At 48.5% G+C, this 18705-nt stretch overlaps 2 protein-coding genes across 3 annotated transcripts; both read right to left on the bottom strand.

The window, feature by feature from the left end:
• Positions 1 to 3861: 3861 nt before the first annotated feature.
• LOC120712361 lies at positions 3862 to 5192 on the bottom strand. The gene is made up of 3 exons (XM_039998124.1): positions 4694 to 5192; positions 4430 to 4569; positions 3862 to 4350 (listed from the first exon to the last, which is right to left on the bottom strand). Exons 1-3 carry the CDS (start codon positions 4971 to 4973, stop codon positions 4240 to 4242), a joined length of 531 nt encoding a protein of 176 aa, XP_039854058.1. The 5' UTR covers positions 4974 to 5192; the 3' UTR covers positions 3862 to 4239.
• An 8847-nt stretch (positions 5193 to 14039) lies between these two features.
• LOC120712360 (nucleobase-ascorbate transporter 6-like) lies at positions 14040 to 18494 on the bottom strand. Of its 2 annotated transcripts, XR_005690859.1 has the most exons (15): positions 17645 to 17801; positions 17285 to 17382; positions 16985 to 17161; positions 16784 to 16884; positions 16570 to 16645; positions 16398 to 16457; positions 16125 to 16309; positions 15930 to 16026; positions 15751 to 15837; positions 15613 to 15671; positions 15435 to 15526; positions 15093 to 15170; positions 14816 to 14976; positions 14365 to 14661; positions 14040 to 14300 (listed from the first exon to the last, which is right to left on the bottom strand). XR_005690859.1 is itself a non-coding variant. In XM_039998122.1 (14 exons), the coding sequence occupies exons 1-14, from the start codon at positions 17754 to 17756 to the stop codon at positions 14443 to 14445; spliced, it is 1602 nt and encodes a 533-aa protein (XP_039854056.1). In that variant the 5' UTR covers positions 17757 to 18494; the 3' UTR covers positions 14040 to 14442. The 2 variants fall into 2 exon arrangements, 1 of the variants encoding a protein (XP_039854056.1); XM_039998122.1 differs by having other exon boundaries at positions 14040 to 14661; positions 17645 to 18494.
• Between the last annotated feature and the right edge of the window lie 211 nt (positions 18495 to 18705).

The raw sequence follows: 18705 nt of genomic DNA, 5'->3' as shown, positions 1-18705 counted from the left end.
TCATATACCAAAACACTGGAAAATGGTTCCGGAGGCACCAAATGGTTGCTGAGAATTTACTCAAAGAGCATCTCCCCGTTATCCAATAATTGAAAGTTGGAAACGCATTTCCCTGATTGGCCACCGGTCAGGCCTGACAGAACATCACGCTCTTTTTCTGAAACCGTCTATATCCAAATATCCCTGGACAAATACAACACGTATTGCAAAGGAAGAATATTTCAACGTACTCTACACGCGTCTTGTGCCGACCTAGTTTATACGCATAATCGCATCTGCATATGTACAAGGCTTATTCCCGACCGCGACGTTGGAGTGCGCCGGCCGCCGGACTGCGGTCGAGTTGTTTGTCTCTGGAGCAGACGAGCAGTTGGGAGCTGGAGCTGGAGTACGTGCAGTGTATTGGGCTAACTATTGGTGGGTACGCCGTACGCATCATGTATATCCTGTGCATTTTCTGAAGAGTGCACACCAGGCATGGTGTGCGCGGGAGCGGGAGCACTGGAGCAGGCAGCACAACCACGCCATTTGGCCGCTTCTGGTCGGACGAGACTGCGCCTGCGCTGTGCCCATTGTTCAGGTTGCAGGCGAACAGTGTTGTTGCGAAAGAGGAGGATGGTACTCCCTCTGTCCCACAATCTAAGCATTTGAAGCATTCAAAAGCAAAACATAGCAGTATGGTAAAATGACGCATATGCCCCTGAGCTGATTTGTGAGGTACAAAATGCAATCATGAGTGGCCAAATAAAAAAGTACAGGTACTAGTACATTCCACCACTCACTATAGTTTTCATGGGAGCGGCAAAATGCAAGCGGGAAGTTCAAACCACCCAAAAGCCAACTGACAGCAGCAGCAGTACATAAGACCCTCTTTGGACCACAACATCCAGAAGCACCAAAGCAACTCTACACTTCCAGCAAATCCACGACTCCATGGCTGTGGACCTCAACCTTCCGCCAGCTGAAGATGAAGAAGATGACCCTTTTGGAGGTTTACCTCACGGCCAAGACCATGGCTGTGGAACTCTACACTTCCAGCAAATCCACGACTCCATGGCTGTGGACCTCAACCTTCCTCCAGCTGAAGAAGATGACCCTTTTGGAGGTTTACCTCACGGCCAGGACCACCCACCTCTTGCTAGAGGCCACTCCATGGGAGATGCTTATGGAGCACCTTCTTTTGACCTCAACATGGTGGCATATGAATTAGGTTAGAGAATTTGTTGGATCACAGCATAGAGTTTTCGTGCATACATACACTTTGGATGTTTTGCTTATGGGTTTTACCTGAGTTTTCTCACTCTTCCATATACAGTAGATGAAGTGGATGGGTTCAATGCACCTGCAGCAGAAGCAAACTTTGAATCAAACATTGATTTTCAGGAAGAGGTGGAAGCTACAGTATGTGCAAGGTTAAGAGTACTTTTGAACTAATGATGGCATTCAGGTTTTGTCTTACATTGCTTTTTACTGCTACTGCGTAGATGAGGACGCCGATGTGTATGCTGTCGATTTTCATGTCAGATTCGCCGAAGAGGAGCTCCAAGGATCCACTGATAATGGCGATCAAGGTACATGCAATGAATGAAATTTTTTAGTTGTAGCAACTTTAGGATTTGAGGCTTCATGTAAATGTTGCACCTCTAATTTCTCTTTGTTTTCTACATCTAGCTGATGCATTCAATGCCACCGATGAAACAGCCACCTTCGACCTGAACTATGCCTTGGAGGAAGAGATGCTCAATGGGTCCAATGATCCAGAACATGTTGAACAAGGTTAGAATAACATATCAACATGTAGTAGTTTCAGTTGTAATCACATAATGAATTTGAAATCAAAATAATCTCACAGGCAGTCAATCTGAACATGCAAACATGGTGATTACAAGGAAGAATTTGACGGACAAAGAAAGACAAGCAATTTATGAAGCTTTACTTCTCCGGAGCATGCATGGCAAATTGAAAAGAAGGACCACCACAATAGTAGCTGGAGGTCTTCTTTTTAGGCACAAGGTCAAGCCAGTGGCGGCCTGCAAGATGGAACTCCATGGCTTCGTGCACAGGGAGGATGGCCTCATCAGGAATGACACCGGCACAATCCGAGGCCGGACAAGCTCCCGCAGTCGAAGTAGCAGCAGGACGTTCCATGAGCGATGCTGCGCCTCCCATCATCAATGCAGCAGTCGTCGATGGGTGGGCACCAGCACGCCCTGCGAACGCTGGCGCCGCATGGCCTGTGAACGCCGCCGTTGCGCCTCCCATCGATGCCATAGAAGCCGGAGACGCCGCCGCCGACGCACCTCCCACCGCTGTCGCCCCTACACCCCCGCACCACACAACAGCCTTCAACTTCGTGGTCGCGGCCGCCGCCGCTGCCGCATCACCTACCAGAGACGCGGCCATGGCACCGGCCACCAACGGCGCCGCAGATCCCGCAGACGGCGCTTGCAGATCCGATGCCGACGGCACCTCCGCGTCCTCGTCAGGGAGCCAAGCCAAGGCCGCCATAGCACGACGCATGGCCGCTTCATGGCCTCCTCTCCGTCGCGCCGCAGCCCTATTCCTCCGCGCCAACGCTTCGCTCCACCGCTGCCGCTCAAAAATCTGCCGCCAGTGGCGCTCAGCTCGCCGGCGCCTGCGCTCTCCTTCAGTAGTCCCTTCCATGGGGGAGGGACCAGGCCGATGAAGGAGCAGCGAAGGGTGGGGAGGCCCTGGTGACTGGGAATCGGCGAAGGGTTCGGAGACCCGAGCGGCGAAGGGGATCGGGATCTGGGGGGGGGGGCTCGTGCGGTTGGGGAAGGAGAGCAGATGAGAGATGGGAGATTTTTTCTCTCGCACAATGTTGGGAGATTCCAATGTGTGGGACCCACAAGATAGCACAAATGCTTAGATTGTGGGAAAAAATTTAAGTGCTCTAAATGCTTAGATTGTGGGACGGAGGGAGTAATTGTTCCACCCCACCGAGCTGCTGCGACGAGATGCAAAGGCAACTTGAGCAGCAGCAGCTCGGTTTCTGAAGAAAAATGGGAAGGGCGGCAGGAAATGAGTGATGTGACTGCCAAGAGCAGAAAAGCGAGAGGCAGCTGAGCTGAGAGGATTTGGATCTTGGCCGTAGCAGTGGGTTTTTGTGAGTGCTCAACTGGCGGCCTGCTCCCCGTGAATCTCCCCGTACCAGCCCAGATATCCTCTCGTCACGCACGCCTTTTCCCGATCGCCGCTGCTGCTGCCGCTGCACCCAGCCGGCAGGGGACCTTTGCTGGCCTGGCGAGGCCCGAGAAAGCCGGGCGAGGGAGGCTTTTCCGGACCCATGATTTACACATCCGATTCCTGCTGGTTGCCCTTTGCCGCGCCCCTTCCCTTGGCTTTGCATCACGCGCACGCGCGCGGCGCGCGCCAGGCCGTGGCCGTGGCCAATTGGCGATGGCGCGGCCACTGCTGCCCTTTTGGCGCTCCCATTCACCATCATTGCTCGCCCGTCATGCAGCGGCGCGAGCGCGACACAAGACGAGGTGCTCACTGCTCTCACCAGCGATCATTTCCCTGGCGGCTCCAGCACCATGGACCATGGCACGCAGCACGCACCTGAGCGATCGGTGACAGCGTCAGCAGGGAGCACGGGCAACTCGGCGATGATCGCCTGCTGCCTGCCTGCCGTGGCACCGGCTGGGCTGAGCATTGTTGCGCTTGCACTGCAGAGGGAGGCGACACAGCAGGTTGTTTTTTCTTTCTTTCCATACAAAATCGCTAGCGTGATGCGTCTGGATCCGGATCTCCTCCTGATATCCATGTGAGCAGGTTGTTTCCTATTTCCTTCCCGTTCCGTCCCCTAAAATCGAAGCGGATTAAATTCGCAGGGATACGAATTCGAATATCTCAGAATCTGTTCTACTATTACCGTCCCATTTCCATCCCTACAGGACACGGTACCATTTGAAACGCACAAAACCTCACGGCTGAGAGGTCGATTTCAGTTTTTCAAAAAAAAAAGGTCGATTTCTGGGAGATTCGGGAGGGGAAATTTTCCAAGGCTACCGTTCCTCCACTGTTCGTTCTTCCATCGCTGTGATCCGAAGACAGGTGCACGGGGAGCACGCAGCTCCTGCTGCCGTCGCTCTCGCCGCTCCTCTCTGTCTGTCGCCCGCCCAATGTACATCGCATCTACAATTCTAACATCTTCTATACTACTGCTGCCACTCGGAGTCGCCCGCCGCGGCCGGGGAGCAGCCTCGGTGCGCGGCGTCAGCTCGCCGACTCGGAGATGCTCTGCAGCGACGGCCGCCAGTGCCGCCCCCTCACGCCGCCGCCGCCGCGGTGCTGCCGGTCCGCCGCCTTCTCCGCCCGCTTCCGTTCCTGCGCAGACAACGCGGCGAGTCAGCGATTCCTGCCTCGGAGTCTGGACAAACAACGCGGCGAGTCAGCGAGCGCTCACCTGGTCGGCGGCGGCGGACTGCCCCCGCGCGCGCCCGCCCGCGGCGGGCACCGGCGCCGGTGAGGGCCGCGGGTCGTCGGGCGCCTCCCCGCACCGCCGCGCCTTGTCCTGCCGCCGGGCCTGGATCGCCTTGGCCACCTCTGCGCGCGCGACACAGCATCAGTTTGGGGGGGGGGGGGGGGGGGGGGTGACGAACGGATCGTGTACGAGCTCGTCGATCTCCGAGGGGGCGAGGAAAGGAACGCGGGGGAATTGGGCACGCACCTTGCGAGGTGACGAGGCGGTAGACCTGGCCCAGCAGCAGCGCGTCCTCGGGCTTGAGGAGCTTCACCTTGGTGATCCTGGCTGCTCCCCCGCCGCCGGTGGCGGGATCGGCCTTGGCGCCGCCGACGCCGGAGACGCGGAGGACCACGAGCGCGACGTAGTGCCCGGGGTTGCCGCGCATCACCTCGCCCGCCGTGGCCTGCCCGTGCAGCCGCTCCACCTTGCCGCCGGGGTGCTGGATCACCACGGCCGCCGCCTCCGCCGCCTGGCAGTTGCCCATCCCCCGCAACCGGCACCGGCCGTACAACCAGCTCGAATCGAGTCGCTGCTCGCGAATAGGCGATGTAGTCGCCGCGGGCGCCGCTTGCGCTGGGGGACTCGGGCTCTCTCGCGACGACGTGGCCGGGGGGCGAGGGGGCGCTCGACTTATATGGGCGCGCGCGGGCGGGCGGGCGGCGGCGACGGCGACAGGGGAGGTGGTGGGGGAGGGGACGGGGTGATTAGCCGATTAGCGAATAGCGATAGGTTAATCCAGTATTTGTACGTAATCCCTGGCGCGTTGCGAGGTGATTAGCGGACGGGGTCAGCGTGTTACGCCCTGTTTAGGATATGGAGTTGAGTACAACCGGAGTCTGCTCTCTGGACTGGAGGAGGGTGCAAAATGGCAGGCCGGGATGTAACAGTGGCCGCCTGCAGTTGGAACACTTCCCGTTTTGTCCTTTTTCACCCCGGCAGGCACGAGTGACATCGGCGCACCATGTGTCGCGAACGCACGGGGCTGAAATCGTCATCGGCCAACTTTTCAAAAAAAAAAAAATCGTCAGCGGCCGCCCCACTGTAACGGAGTGCTCTTGAACTGTGGAGTATCCCACCATCTTTACCAAAACTTTTTTTTTTGAACTTAACCAAAACTTTACAAAATGGGTCGAGATCTAGAACTTACCCGCATACCCATATTTTAGTAGCCAGTCGAGCAGGTCCCGAGTATTGTTGAGATATTTATATGCACCAACTAATAAAGTTTTCTGGGAAAAAAAATTGAGATCAAGGAGGCTGTAGGAACAAGGGACATCACTTCATCATAGAACTTGCAAGCGGAAAAAAAATATACGACAAATTTGAACATTCATATATAAGGCCGTGTTTAGTTGTTTACGTGTAAAAATTTTGCAAAGGAACTTTGCTAATTTGAAGTACTAAATGAAGTCTATTTACAAAACTTTTTTACACAGATGAGTTGTAAATCGCGAGACGAATCTAATGATGCTAATTAATTCATGATTAATCTATAATTAGCGGATGGTACTGTAGCATCACTGTTGCAAATCATAGATTAAGTCGACTCATTAGATTCGTCTCGCGATTTACAGCCCATCCATGCAAAAAGTTTTGTAAATAGATTTCATTTACTACTTCATGCATGTGTCAAAACATTCGATGTGATGTTTTTTTTTTGCGTTTACGGAGTTTACAGGTAAAGATCTAAACAGGGCATAAGTCGCAAGAGATTATGTAGCATTTACTGTTCATAAGTTCAAGGGATAAGATTTAGAATTTTTAATAAAAGAAAAAAAGTTAAATTTACTCCCGTCAGTCATAACAAAAGTCTGGATGACTCCCTAAACTATAACTTGGTTCAATTTACCCTATAAACTATGTCATTTAGTTTATTTCACTCCATAACACAATTGATTTTTTATTTCTTCATACACAAGATGAATTTTAATTTGAAATTTTGCAGGGTGGCAGGGGACATCACAATACATATTTAGGAAAAAAAATTATGATTTTCCCCCATTAGTTTTTATATACTTTTGAACTCCAATGATTAATCTATTATTAAATACCATAACCTACCAAAATAATGATAAAAAATTATAATATATTTTTTCTAACATATATTATGGTGTGTACTATTATCTTGTAAAATTTCAATTTAAAACTCTACCTATTTATGGACAAAAGAAAAAGAAAAATTATATTAGGGGTAATTTGAACTAAATGACATGATTTGAGGGGGTAAATAAACCCAACGATAGTTAAAGAAGTTATCCAGACTTTCACTACAGTTGAGGGGAGTAATTTAGACTTTTTTTACTTTTTAAAATGGATGGCTATATGCCTATACACTTGATCAAAGCGCTTGCGCCTGAAAGAGAGATCGTATGTAGGTTGGCAAAATATGATGTTATTATTTAGTCCGCATATTTTTCAGGATATGATCCATTTCCACCAGCTGAAGTTTTCGTAAAAGGATTGTCCTTATGCATGCAAGAGATGTCAGTAGAGTGGTTGTGCATGCAAGAGATTTCAATTCGTCATAGAATGCGCCAAGAAGTTCATCAGAAGTACAATCATAGATGATACATACATCGCAATGACACATGGAGATAAAGGCTAGACGTGTTGAGTCTGTTATCCTCCTATTTGACATCAAGGATAGAAGCTAGGGAAACAACAAAATCGGATGATATATTGATGTGGCACCATGCAACTTGGACATCTTATATGTGAGCTATCGTCCTGTTGAAGAAAAACTGTTATAGAAAGTTGAAAGAAGGTGTTATGGGTTTTTGCCGTGGAACTCTAAAGGATATAGGAAAATTAGTAAATTTGTACTCCCTCTGTTCCAAATTATAAAACATCCCAAGAATCTTGGAGAGTCAAAATAATCTCAAATTTGACCAAGATTATAGAGAAAAATATAAAGATTTATGATATCAAATTGATGTACTATGAATATTTAACTAATAAATAATCTAATGGTACTTAGTTTATATAATAAATGTTATTATTCTATTATATAAATTTGGTCAAACATAAAAAGCAACGTATGCTATGCAAACCACTTTCGTATCCAAACTATGGAAACTTTAATATGGACCATCGGATCAAGATCCAAGGGAGGGCGCAGGGGGAGTGAGAGGAGGATTTGCAAAAGTGTGATTACTTAATCCAAGGGCGGGCGGTCAATTGTAAATTTAATGTCTTACAATTTGAAACGGAGGGAGTAAATGATTTGCGCAAGGCATACATGAAGCAGCTTTCCCAAAGTTGAAAAGTAGAACCTCAGGATTTATTATGATTTCAAATTCTGAAAAGTGAAACTCAAATTAGTGTAACATGATTGTCTTATTTTAGTCTACCTCTTCTCCTGCTTTCTTCTTGGGTTTGTCACGAGAATTTCCAATTTTCTATTTAAATTCAGATTCCCTACTTTTTTAAAATGCAAGATATGCTTTCATTATTAATTCCCTTAGGTGTGGAAATTAACTGATTTCCGGTTGAGATTCCTCCGCTTCCTCTTTCTCCCAAGCTTCCTCATCAAATGGAGATAATCGACAAAGATACTGCTTTTCCATTTCTTGTGCTACCTTTTTCATGGAAAAAAGGAATGCTTGCTTCAAATTGTGTATTAGCTGTGCTTGGCAGGCCGGCGATCAGACCAAGCTAGCAAGATTCCATTTGCAGCGGCGAGGCGTCCAGACGTGCCTGTCAGACGTCTCAGACTCAAATTGGTGACTGACGTGATGACGTGGCAAGGTCAGCATACCCCGGCCCCACCGGCACGTGTCGAGCTCTGCGCGCATACAGCTTCTCCATGCTCTACATTGATACAGTACAGAGGCTGTACAGCCTCATATGAGTATGGATTTGGAGTACCTAGAGTGCGGATAGACTGAATCGGATGGAAAAATCTGTAAACTGAAATTTAGCGCAGTGCAGACAAGAGTGCCGTACTGAACTGATTCGGACAAAACTAACCTTCTTCTTGATTCTTGCAGCTGCGGTCAACAGGGCCACACTGGAAAGTTGACTTGCGAGTTGATGGATGTGATGGGTCGATCTCAGCCGTCCGATCCGTGCGCCGGGATCACGATTCCAGAAGCACGGGCTCATGTCATCACTCTCATGCACACCTAGGGATTCACGAATCATGTGGCGGTTCATAATGTCACCAATTAGCATGGGATTAAGCATGCCGTCAGTGATGATAAAAAGGCCCTAACACATGACGACCCAAAAGGGAATTTTTTGCTTACGGCACAGCGCGAGATCATCATTGTCACAACCATCATCGCCCTTGATCCATGGGCTCTTTCTGGTGGTTTGACTAAATTTAGCTACGAATCAGCGAGTATTTTGAACGGCGCCAGGATGATTAGCCATGATTGTTCGAGAAAAAAGAGGTGATCTAATGTTAGTGAAGCTGAGGTACTACGCTACATGCATGCTTTCTCGCCTCATGCTTGGTAGTTTGGTTACTCCCTTCGGTTACATGAGCTTATTTTTTTGGGAAGTTTCCCTCGATCTTTTGAATAACTCCGACTCTCAATAGTTTTCGAAATATTTAGTGCATAGCTGAAAAGATTACTCATAAATGATACATTTATAACTTCAGGATTCAAGAATTTATTGGAATTGAATAAATAAATATATTCAAAATGCAGAGGCCAAATGATGTACATCATTTTTGAGTGGAGGGGATAGTGGTCTATCAGCAAGGGTGGGTTGTGCGCTGGTCCAAAAGAAAGGACATGCAGGTTTCTTTGGTGTTTTCAAGTGAGGTTGGGCGGTCAACAAGTGCACTTTTGGGCGTGCACTATACCACCAGCACTACCACATGGGTTTTCAATTGCATAGCCATCGAGGGAGTTGATCGCATCACTAGCTCAATCGTATATACATCATCTTTTTAACACATAAGCCTTGTTGCAGTGGCACGCCCAAAACTAGTAGCTAGTACAGTTAGAAACGTGACGACGTGGAACACGTGGCTTCTTACGAATCAGTACAGCAAGTGAGCAGAGAACAAATAATGAGCACGCTGCACACTTAAGAAACTCCTAAAATTAATGGAATAAAGGGTCTTTCTTTTTTTAAAAAACATATATTCCCTCGTTATTCATCAAGAGCGTGAATATCTGCCTCCCGATGCCTTTGCACTTGCAATTGGTGATCTTTTTCTACATGATGACACATATATATACGATTCCATCTAGCTTCTATGCGTTTTCACGTGATGAAGCTTCCTCCAATGTTAATCCTCTTCGATAATTTCAAAATCAACTTTTTAGGGCATTGTCATGGAGCACGTGAAGTAACGGCATCCAATAGCTGCGTATATATACACGTACACTTTTCATGGTGCTCGTCGGACAAATTCCCTTCACACCGACAGAAATTCTCGTGGAACCGAAGCATCGGAGAAGAAGCCATCAGGAACGTTGCCGCAAAAGAGGATCATGTTATCACTCCATTCCCAAATGAATAATATAAAAATTAAAAATAATTTTGCACGGGGCTACTCGTTCAACCCGCACACTATATATGTTATCCATGTCAGCGTACGGCTAGCTAAATAGCAAATATCCAATTAACTAGCTAGCTAGTCCAACACGGTTAATTGCCTAACCAAGTAACCAGCTATAAAAAAAAACTAGTGCGCGAATCTTATTGCAAAGTCTCTCGAAAAAATTAAACTTAAAAAAATTAGCGGCGGTTTGCAACGACGATCGCGTGCACCGGACACCACGCCACTACCAAAATGAGCTCGAATAGACTAGTGTATCTCTGTCAAGGCGTGTCCCTGGGGATCAAGTCGCCGCCTCCATCAGTGTCAGTAATGCCCTTTGGGAGTCGAGGAGGCCTCGTCCGCGTTCTCGTTGCCGTGCATGGGTTCCCACGCAGCCGGGTCGGATCGGATCGGATCAAATATCCGGGCAGCGGCAGGGCATCGCCGCCCGGTCTTCGCATTGCAGTGACCGATGCAACGCAGCAGGATCACTCGCTCTCTGCTGCCCCTGCCACACTGAGGCTACCGTGCTTTAGTTTATGATGGTGGCGTGCTGTCCGATAACCTCTCTGTGATCACTGTTTTTAATCTAGTTTAGTTACTGCAGGCTGGAGTGAAGTGTGGAGTGGAAAGTAGTGGTGCAGAGGATCTGCATCGTTACGTGTTAATTGTGCTCGCGTTTTCACGTGGGAGGGGCCGTACGTCACTCTTTTGACGGTGGTCGTCTGCATCGAGACGCATAAGGTTAGTTTAATCCGGGGATTATATGAAGATAGTACTGCTTCTGAATTCATTGTTGGTCATTTTAGCCACTTTTTAACTGTTGGACTGTAAGCCATTAATTCTTCAACACATTGAGCATTTTCCTCGCGGTTTTTTTTAATTCATTAGGGCAAAAAAATCCCCATCAACTGTGACTGTGGTGGTGATTAGCAAATCTTGAAGGTGTGTTTAAGTGCTTAAAATGCTTATGCAAGATATCGGAAATGTATGTTCTTTCCTAAAAAAAATCCTAGGAAGGGGAAACCTTAATTTGCATGGGAAAATGAATTTGGCAGTCGTACTAGCTAGTTCAATGCCGAAGAAACTACGCTCAATATCATCGAGAAATTTCAGATTTATTTTTTATCGGACCGGACAGCCATTCAAAATGACTTGTCTAGTTCTTGGCAAAGGCCAAGAGGCCACTGCCGCCAACATCAGGTTGGGTGGGTCACATTTATCTCTTTCTTTTGTGCTACTAAAAGCTTCTTTTAAAGATTTGAAGTCATAACCAAATATAAATATGTTCTCTAATAAATCTAAAATTGACTACACACTAGCAATTGTCTCACCACACGTGGCATGGAAAAAGAAAGCGAATCATATATTCTAGTATTAGCACTAATCAAACTAGCAGTTGCCTTGTGGTTAGTAGTGTGATGCCATTTCCTCTTCACAATTAGCCAATAGCCCCCAACACACAACTTGGTGTGCCATTGCCGCTGTCGCGCGCATTCTTTCATTCACTGTCAGAGTCCCAATTGCTTGGGCATGTCTACTTGAACACTTGGGAAGGGATGCAAGATGGAGTTGGAGAAGAATTTTGCGTGGTGGCCATCAATCCCTTGGGCCTGTCAACGTCTCCTCCTCGTGACCATGTACTTGACGCGAACCTCAGGAACATTTGCAGTTGACGACAGGGTTTCCAGTTGCAGGATTCTCACTCATTGTAGGGCAGCAGATAGACATCCGAGAGATTAACGGGGAGCCATGCGTTGGCTCTAGACGATAACGAGTCCTAACTCCTAAAGCGACGTCGATTGATCAGAAAGGTGAGGACAATCAATCAGACCCTAACGCGATAGCTAGGATACGAATTGTGTTTGTTAAAAAGAGGTTGGGAATGATTGGGGCTTATCGCGATTTGTTGGTCTCCTTTAGTGAAAGCAAACTGGATTTCTTGTCACGATTTTCGTGATAGTGATGACAGGGCTCCAATCGACCGCGAAATGGCCACGCTAGTTGCTAGATCATTGAGCTGATCCTACTAGATTAGTCCTTTCACAAACTTTGGAGGTGAAAGCTCCACGCGTTCTGATAGTTTTGGATTCTGCAAAAAAAAAAAAGGTACAGCAAACAACTTTGGTAGTTCTGGATCTGTTTCTGAAGATGAAAACCCCCAACTACTGCACAGAGGTCGAGTAAAAAAAAGCCAGGATCTAAACAACAGGCAGCAATGCGATGAACATGATGGCAGGAACTCGATCTGAACAAGCCTAGCATAGCATGGATGCCATTACGGACGCATGACACGAGCAGCAGACAAGAGACGGCATCGCCCCTGACGCTCACCGGCCGGCAAGGGCACCATCCATTCACACAGCAGCAGGTTTGGCCATGGCTCGCAGACAGTCCATGTCCATGCTCTGCAGGGATGTTTCAGTTTACTGCACACCGGCATCGAGCCCCCATACGGCGATAAACAAACCGGGCGTGCTGACTGGTCGATCCGATCCGCCGATTAGAAATGCTCTGAACCCTGAACTGCTCCGAGCTCTGAAGACGGCGCAGCAGCCAGCAGCCGGGAGAATCTTCGTCGTGCTTGGTCGGCCCCCCTGCCTGTCCCACGAACTCCCATGCGAGGACACGGAGCCCGGCCGGGCGTCCACGGCCTCGTGGCGTGCCCCGCCGGGAGGGGGGGCAGGCCGGCATGGCAGCGGGTTGGGGCCGGAGGGGCGGCCGGGATCCGGCGAGCACGAGCTGCAAGTGTTGCGACCAAGCAAGGGTCTCGGGCCGGCCAACTCGTACCTTATCCCATTGACGAATCCGATTAGTTTACCTGGGTTTTCCACAGAGCTGCCACTTTGTCGGCGACCCTTCTCCGCACCTGCTTGCCTGCTGCAACCCCTTCTCTCTCTCTTTTTTTTTTTTTATGAAACCCCTTCTCTTTTGGTAGGATGCCCGATGACGAGTGTTTGTCCGCGTCTGCGTCTGTTTATCGAACTCATGTGCCGCGCTGGAAACGGAACGTGCTTACTGTGCTTGTAGGACTCGTGTGGCTTATTGTAACGGAACGGAGAGGGAGGGGGGAGGGGACCCCTGTCAGGGCACGCCTGCACTGTTCCCCTGTCCCCGCGCGTCCACGTGTCCCTGGAGCTGCCCCGAAGGTGCCTAAACCTATATCAAATCTGATCTGTTTTCTGCAAAACATTGTTTGTTCTTGAGGGCCACATTGCTTGTTTAATGGTCGCATGATGGTTGGAAACTTAGAATCCGTACGTGTCGAAGCTGATCTGTCCGCCCCGTAACAAACAACTCGTGTGATCGTGTCCGCGCAACATGCCGCCCCCTCCAAATGTTTGTTTCCCAACGACCGACCGAGCAGCCGAACCGAAAGCCTACACCTTCCTCCCCTCAATAAAAATAAAAAGAAAGAAAAGAACCAGTGTAGCATGAGTGGATGGCACAGACACAGGGTAGTTTTTATGTCACTTCGTTTGGTTTTGTTTTCGTTAGACTTTTCTTGATCTCGCGTCCGGATTAGGTCGTTCGGTCGAGTTTTAAGCCGGCCCTGTGGAAGGAAGAACACAAACCTTGCATACTTAACTAAATCAAGAATGATTAGTCAATTTCACAAAAAAAGATAGAATGACTAGTCAACCAAAGTACCATGTTTTTTACCGTCAAAAACAAAATATATTATTACCGTTAGTCCGTTATTACTGCGGTCAAAACAGCGTGCTCAATGTTGTGCACGTTTGTCAGGTAGGGAACTTGCTGGGCCAGCCACCGATCGCTGCGGCCTGTGTGGGAACTGGGCCCGCGAGCGCGGTGCGGGGCTCGTTGGGCCCGTTGGTTCTATTCACACGATGATGTGGGCCAGCCCAAGAGATTTAGAGTTAAAATGTGTCCGGATAACAGACCGCTACAAATTTCTTTTACAATATACTCGCTCCGTCCCCACAACAAGTCACCTTAAGATTCAAAATTAAAAACATATCAAGTGCAAACTAATCCCTTCGAGCAAATCATACAAACTTCGATCTGAGCCACCAGATCAATATTAAAGGGATGCACGAAGCAAATTTACCTTGGAGTTAGCAAAAAGGTTCAAAAGTTGCACAGAATCTCTTCCAAAATGTCGTGCTCTCGTGACCAATGCAAGGAGGGTACAGTTACTAGAGTACTAAAAGGGTTATACTGATTACTACACTTACTACAGATCACGGCTCAACTATCAGCACATCTATCGTTCGAACCAACCAAACACTGAGACATGCCAAAACCCAAAAGCTCCCATGGAACATCCAGCAGTTCATCCCTGAATGTACACTGCCATCAGTCCAGTTCCAGCCCAGCACCATCTGCGCCGCGCCAGACTTGCTGATGGTTTCTTCTCCGGTCCGGTCCGAGAGCTACGGTGAGGAACAACGATGAACCTCTATCCGCCACCCAAGTAGCAGGATCAGGATCACACGGACGGGAAGAACTTGTTGAGGTTGAAGGGCAGGGAGTAGAACTCCTCGCTACGGCTGTCCGTCTTGAAGCTCCGGAACTTGTCCCACCAGTGGTAACCCCTGTCCCTCCGCACCGAGGTGTCACGCCGCTGGATCGTGTTGTCCAGGAAGAAGGCCACCAGCACCGCCACGAACGCCTTCGACGAGAAGGGCACGTTGATCATGTCGTTGAACTGCCGAGACGAGAAAGCAACCATGGTGAGCAAAACTGCATCAATCACACATGTGCAATGGAGGTCCAGCTGAACAATGGCAATTCTTTTTTTGATAATATCACAATGGCAATTCTAGAATGGCACGGAGAGCAGCAGGGTTTGTTTCACATACCCATCGAGCGCCGGTGTGCACTGGGCCATAGCCAGCCACGGATGTGTACTCGTTGAAGTACTGGGGGACCGACAAGCCCATGAAGAAGGAGAACCCCATGATGAACTTGGTCCTGAAGCTGTTCAGGTTACAGAACTGCAGGAAGCTGAGACCACAAGCGCCTGCAAAGCATATGAATTATGAATAGATAAATTGAAAAGCTTGGTGTTTAAGAACATGTCCTGGAGATAATAAGAAGATAAAAGTCCTGCTGAAGGATACAGAGATCAGGATGTACCAATATATGCGAAGAATATGCAATATAGGGCAGCAAATATCGGCAGTGGGATGGACGCAAAAATTGCTCCGAATTTTCCTGGTTAAACAAAAGGAGCACGATTAGCCTATCAAAAGCGGATAATCAACAGCACCTGAACAACGCAAAATACTAAGGAATTTATATGTCAAAAGTCAAATTATAAAAGTTAGTTACAATCCTCGAATGCAGTAACAGAGTGTTGCTATCAAATTCAGTAACAGTCTGCCGGGCGTCCTTTATTTGTCTGCTTACTGCCAAAACTGAAAGTACACTCAATGGAGAACCTAGATGCATAACATTAGAAACAATATTGTGCATTACCAAGAATAGAGAAGAAAATCATGAATCCTGCAGATATTTGCACTACTCTCCGGCTGCCAACATGTGTCAAGGCAAGTAAACCAGCATTTTCACTGCAAACATCAAAACAGACTATTAGAGAAAAGTTGTACCCCAAGCTATCAATGCCCGTAGCACTAGATAGTAGCATAACACTTACACTGACACTGCAGTTCCATTAGCTGTCCCAAAAAATGCACCAAGTAAAGTACCAATGCCCTACAAATGATGAAATACAATTTTGACCACAGAAAACTAGCAAGAAGAAAATGAAGCTTACGGTAATCAACTCAGTTACCTGCCAACCAATGCCACGACCAAGAACAGAGGGAGGTATCATAGTCGCGCTTGCGTATCTCGACACGGCAATGAAGGTCCCAGTTGACTGAAAGAGTAGCACAATGCCTATTAGAACTTAGAAGGTTAATTGTCACCCACATATTTTTTATCACTTTGGGTAAAGCTGCACAGACTAACCTCTACAAGAGCGACAAATGAGGCCATCATCATCGCAAAACATTCTCCAGCATCAAATGTTGGAGCTCCCCATTGGAAAGGGTATGGAACATTAATCCTACAATGTTTTTTCAGCAGTTCTGAAATGAACTCTTACCAAAAACAAGGGTCTCCGGAAAAGGTGGCGCAATTGTGACAGATTGCTTAAATGCTTACCAAGGTGCTCCACTTATAAGTCCAGAGCGGTCAACACGGCAATGTATTTGTGTCTTTGTTCGAGCATTCTTGTATGCACCACTAGCAGTAAGAATGTATGCATACAGCCATACAATAGCAATGGTGAAGATTACAGAAAACCGGTCGAACACAGGCTTTGCCACATGAATAGCATGAGGTAAATACTGCACACGTGTAGAACAAATGCATTAGTAAATGGCTTCTGATATAGTGGCTTTAAGTGTATAGAAAGGCAGAATGAATGACACAAACCTGAGAAAATATGAGCATTAGAATGATTTCTGGGAGCCCAACTTCCACACACTTGGCAACCTGAACCCAAATGAATCCTAGAGTCAGTGTTCCGGTGATATAAATAGCTGGGAATATGAAAAAAGAAAAACAAGCGACAACCACATCAGATTAGCTCTACACTAATGCTTACCCCTGGAAAACCAAGCTCATAGAGCCCAAATCCAGCAAGCGAGATCAGAGGAACAGCAGACAATGGGCTTAGCAACCTGTGAAAGGATTGCAGACTCGTCAAGCCACAAACTGAAATAATTCAATTTGAACAACGGCAGCCAAACCTCCAACCTGATATTATACAATCAAAGAACGCACTAGCAGAATTTACAAATAGGAACCATGATCCCTACCTAACAACATTGCGCCAGAGGCCACTAAAACCAAGTATGATCTGAATTGTCGACGCAATGATCAGAGCGCCTTGGGTTCCTCGCATAGTCCGCAAGAATTTCTAAACAGCAGTGACAAAGACTTGTGAACTTTTCAAGAAAAATAAACAGAGCATACATATGACAATGGCAATCTTGTACACCAAGCAACAATGGAGCTACCTCATGAGGATCTGTTTCATTGCTGTAGCGGCCGGCCATGATGATGGAAATGGTCGGTGCGACGATGGTGTAGGATCCGCCCATCACCGCGGGGAGACGAGTCCCAAAGAATGACTGGCACAAGGTGTTGATGCCGGCGACGAACAGCAGCGTCTGAATCACCCGAGCCTTCTCTTCCTGACAGAGAGGAAGTTCAGTGTTTTTGACATGCATATGGGCACCATCGTCACAAACTTAGCTCTCAGATTCTGAACATGAGGGTGGTATATTTTCAGACGATTCAACTTCAAAGATACTCACATTTCCTCCTCCCATCTGGGGAACAAGAGCGCTTGGTATGATGACAGATGTGCCCAGCATCACAATGTAGTGTTGGAATCCAAGTATGACGGCCTCAGCTGCATATTCAAGATTCACCAATGGATAGATTATTACTAGGTGGCAGGCACCAAATCAAAGTGGGTACCCAGAAATCAGGAGCAGCTCAGACCCAGTGCCCAACTCCAAGCAGGATAGCATCGACATCAAAGGGGAAGATCCGCATGACAAGAACATAAATGCCAAAAGTACAGAGAACAGAACAAACTTTGACTAGCCTCCGACATCGAACTCAAAAGGCCCAAGTAGGTAGGTGGGTGTCTGGGTGAGAGAGGGACGTACGCCACGGCGGTGGACTGGTGATGCAGTAGGACACGCTGGGCAGCTGGTCCTTCACCGGGTGCGGCTGCAGCTCCTCCTGCTTCGGCGGCGGCGCCGCCCCTCCTCCGGCCATCCTCCTCCCCCCTGTCTCGTCTCGTCCCCAGGAAAGCCAACCCTTCACCTTGTCCCCAGGAAAGCCAACCCTTCACCTTTCACCGGTTCACTCCGCTCCGCTGCTACTACTTCACTCAATGCAAGAGCAGAGAAAGAAACAGAGCAAGACGAAGGCGGCCAAAGAAACAAGCCGTCCAGGACACGCCGGAGAGGAAGAAGACGGGCGGTTCCTTGCGTGGGGAGGAGGCCAAGACCCAAGCCCCCAAAGAAGAAAGCAGCAGCAGGAGGCGGTAAAGAAAAAGCGCGGGCAGGGGAATGCCGGGGATGATGCTGCCTGCCTGGTTTCTTTGCTTGCTGGTAGCAGGCGAGCACTCCTCCAAGGAATCTGCAGTCCTACGCGCAAAGGAGCAGCGGCCACCCTGTCGCCATGGCTTTCGCGCGCTTTCCTCGCTGCCGCCGCTTTCCACCCGCCATGGGATTGGAGTTGTGCTTTTTTTTCCGCGGAGGAAAATGCGCGCAGCTCTTCCCGAGGCCGAAATCTTTTGCTTGCACCGGAAAGGCGATGGGCAATGGCACTATGGCATACTCCTAGAGAGACAGAGAGAGGAGGGAGAGGGGAGATTGCAGTAGTGTGAAGAGACTGTGCAGGTCAGCAGGTGAGAAAAAACAAATAAAAAAGCGCTCTCTCTCTCTCTCTCTCTCGGGAACTTTGCCTGCTGACCTGCTGTGCCTGTGCAAAGCTTTTCAAACTTTTGCCGCTCTGCTTTCAGCGCAGACGAGAGAGAGAGAGAGAGTTGCGGTGTGGTGTGTGGACTTGTGCCATGGCTGAGCTGCTCGTGCAAGGTGTGGACGAGCGCATGTGACGCGCCATGGGCAGGAAAAACTGGGCGTCGAAAAAGAACCGTTGCCTGATCCTGAGCTGCGCCGCACGTCCTGGGATTGCGCGTTGCTTTCGGTGGTGGTGCGGT

The sequence above is a fragment of the Panicum virgatum genome, chromosome 6K (genome assembly GCF_016808335.1).
Source record: "Panicum virgatum strain AP13 chromosome 6K, P.virgatum_v5, whole genome shotgun sequence".
In the NCBI taxonomy this organism is placed as follows: Eukaryota; Viridiplantae; Streptophyta; class Magnoliopsida; order Poales; family Poaceae; genus Panicum; species Panicum virgatum.
This window is presented reverse-complemented; position numbering and strand designations above follow the sequence as displayed.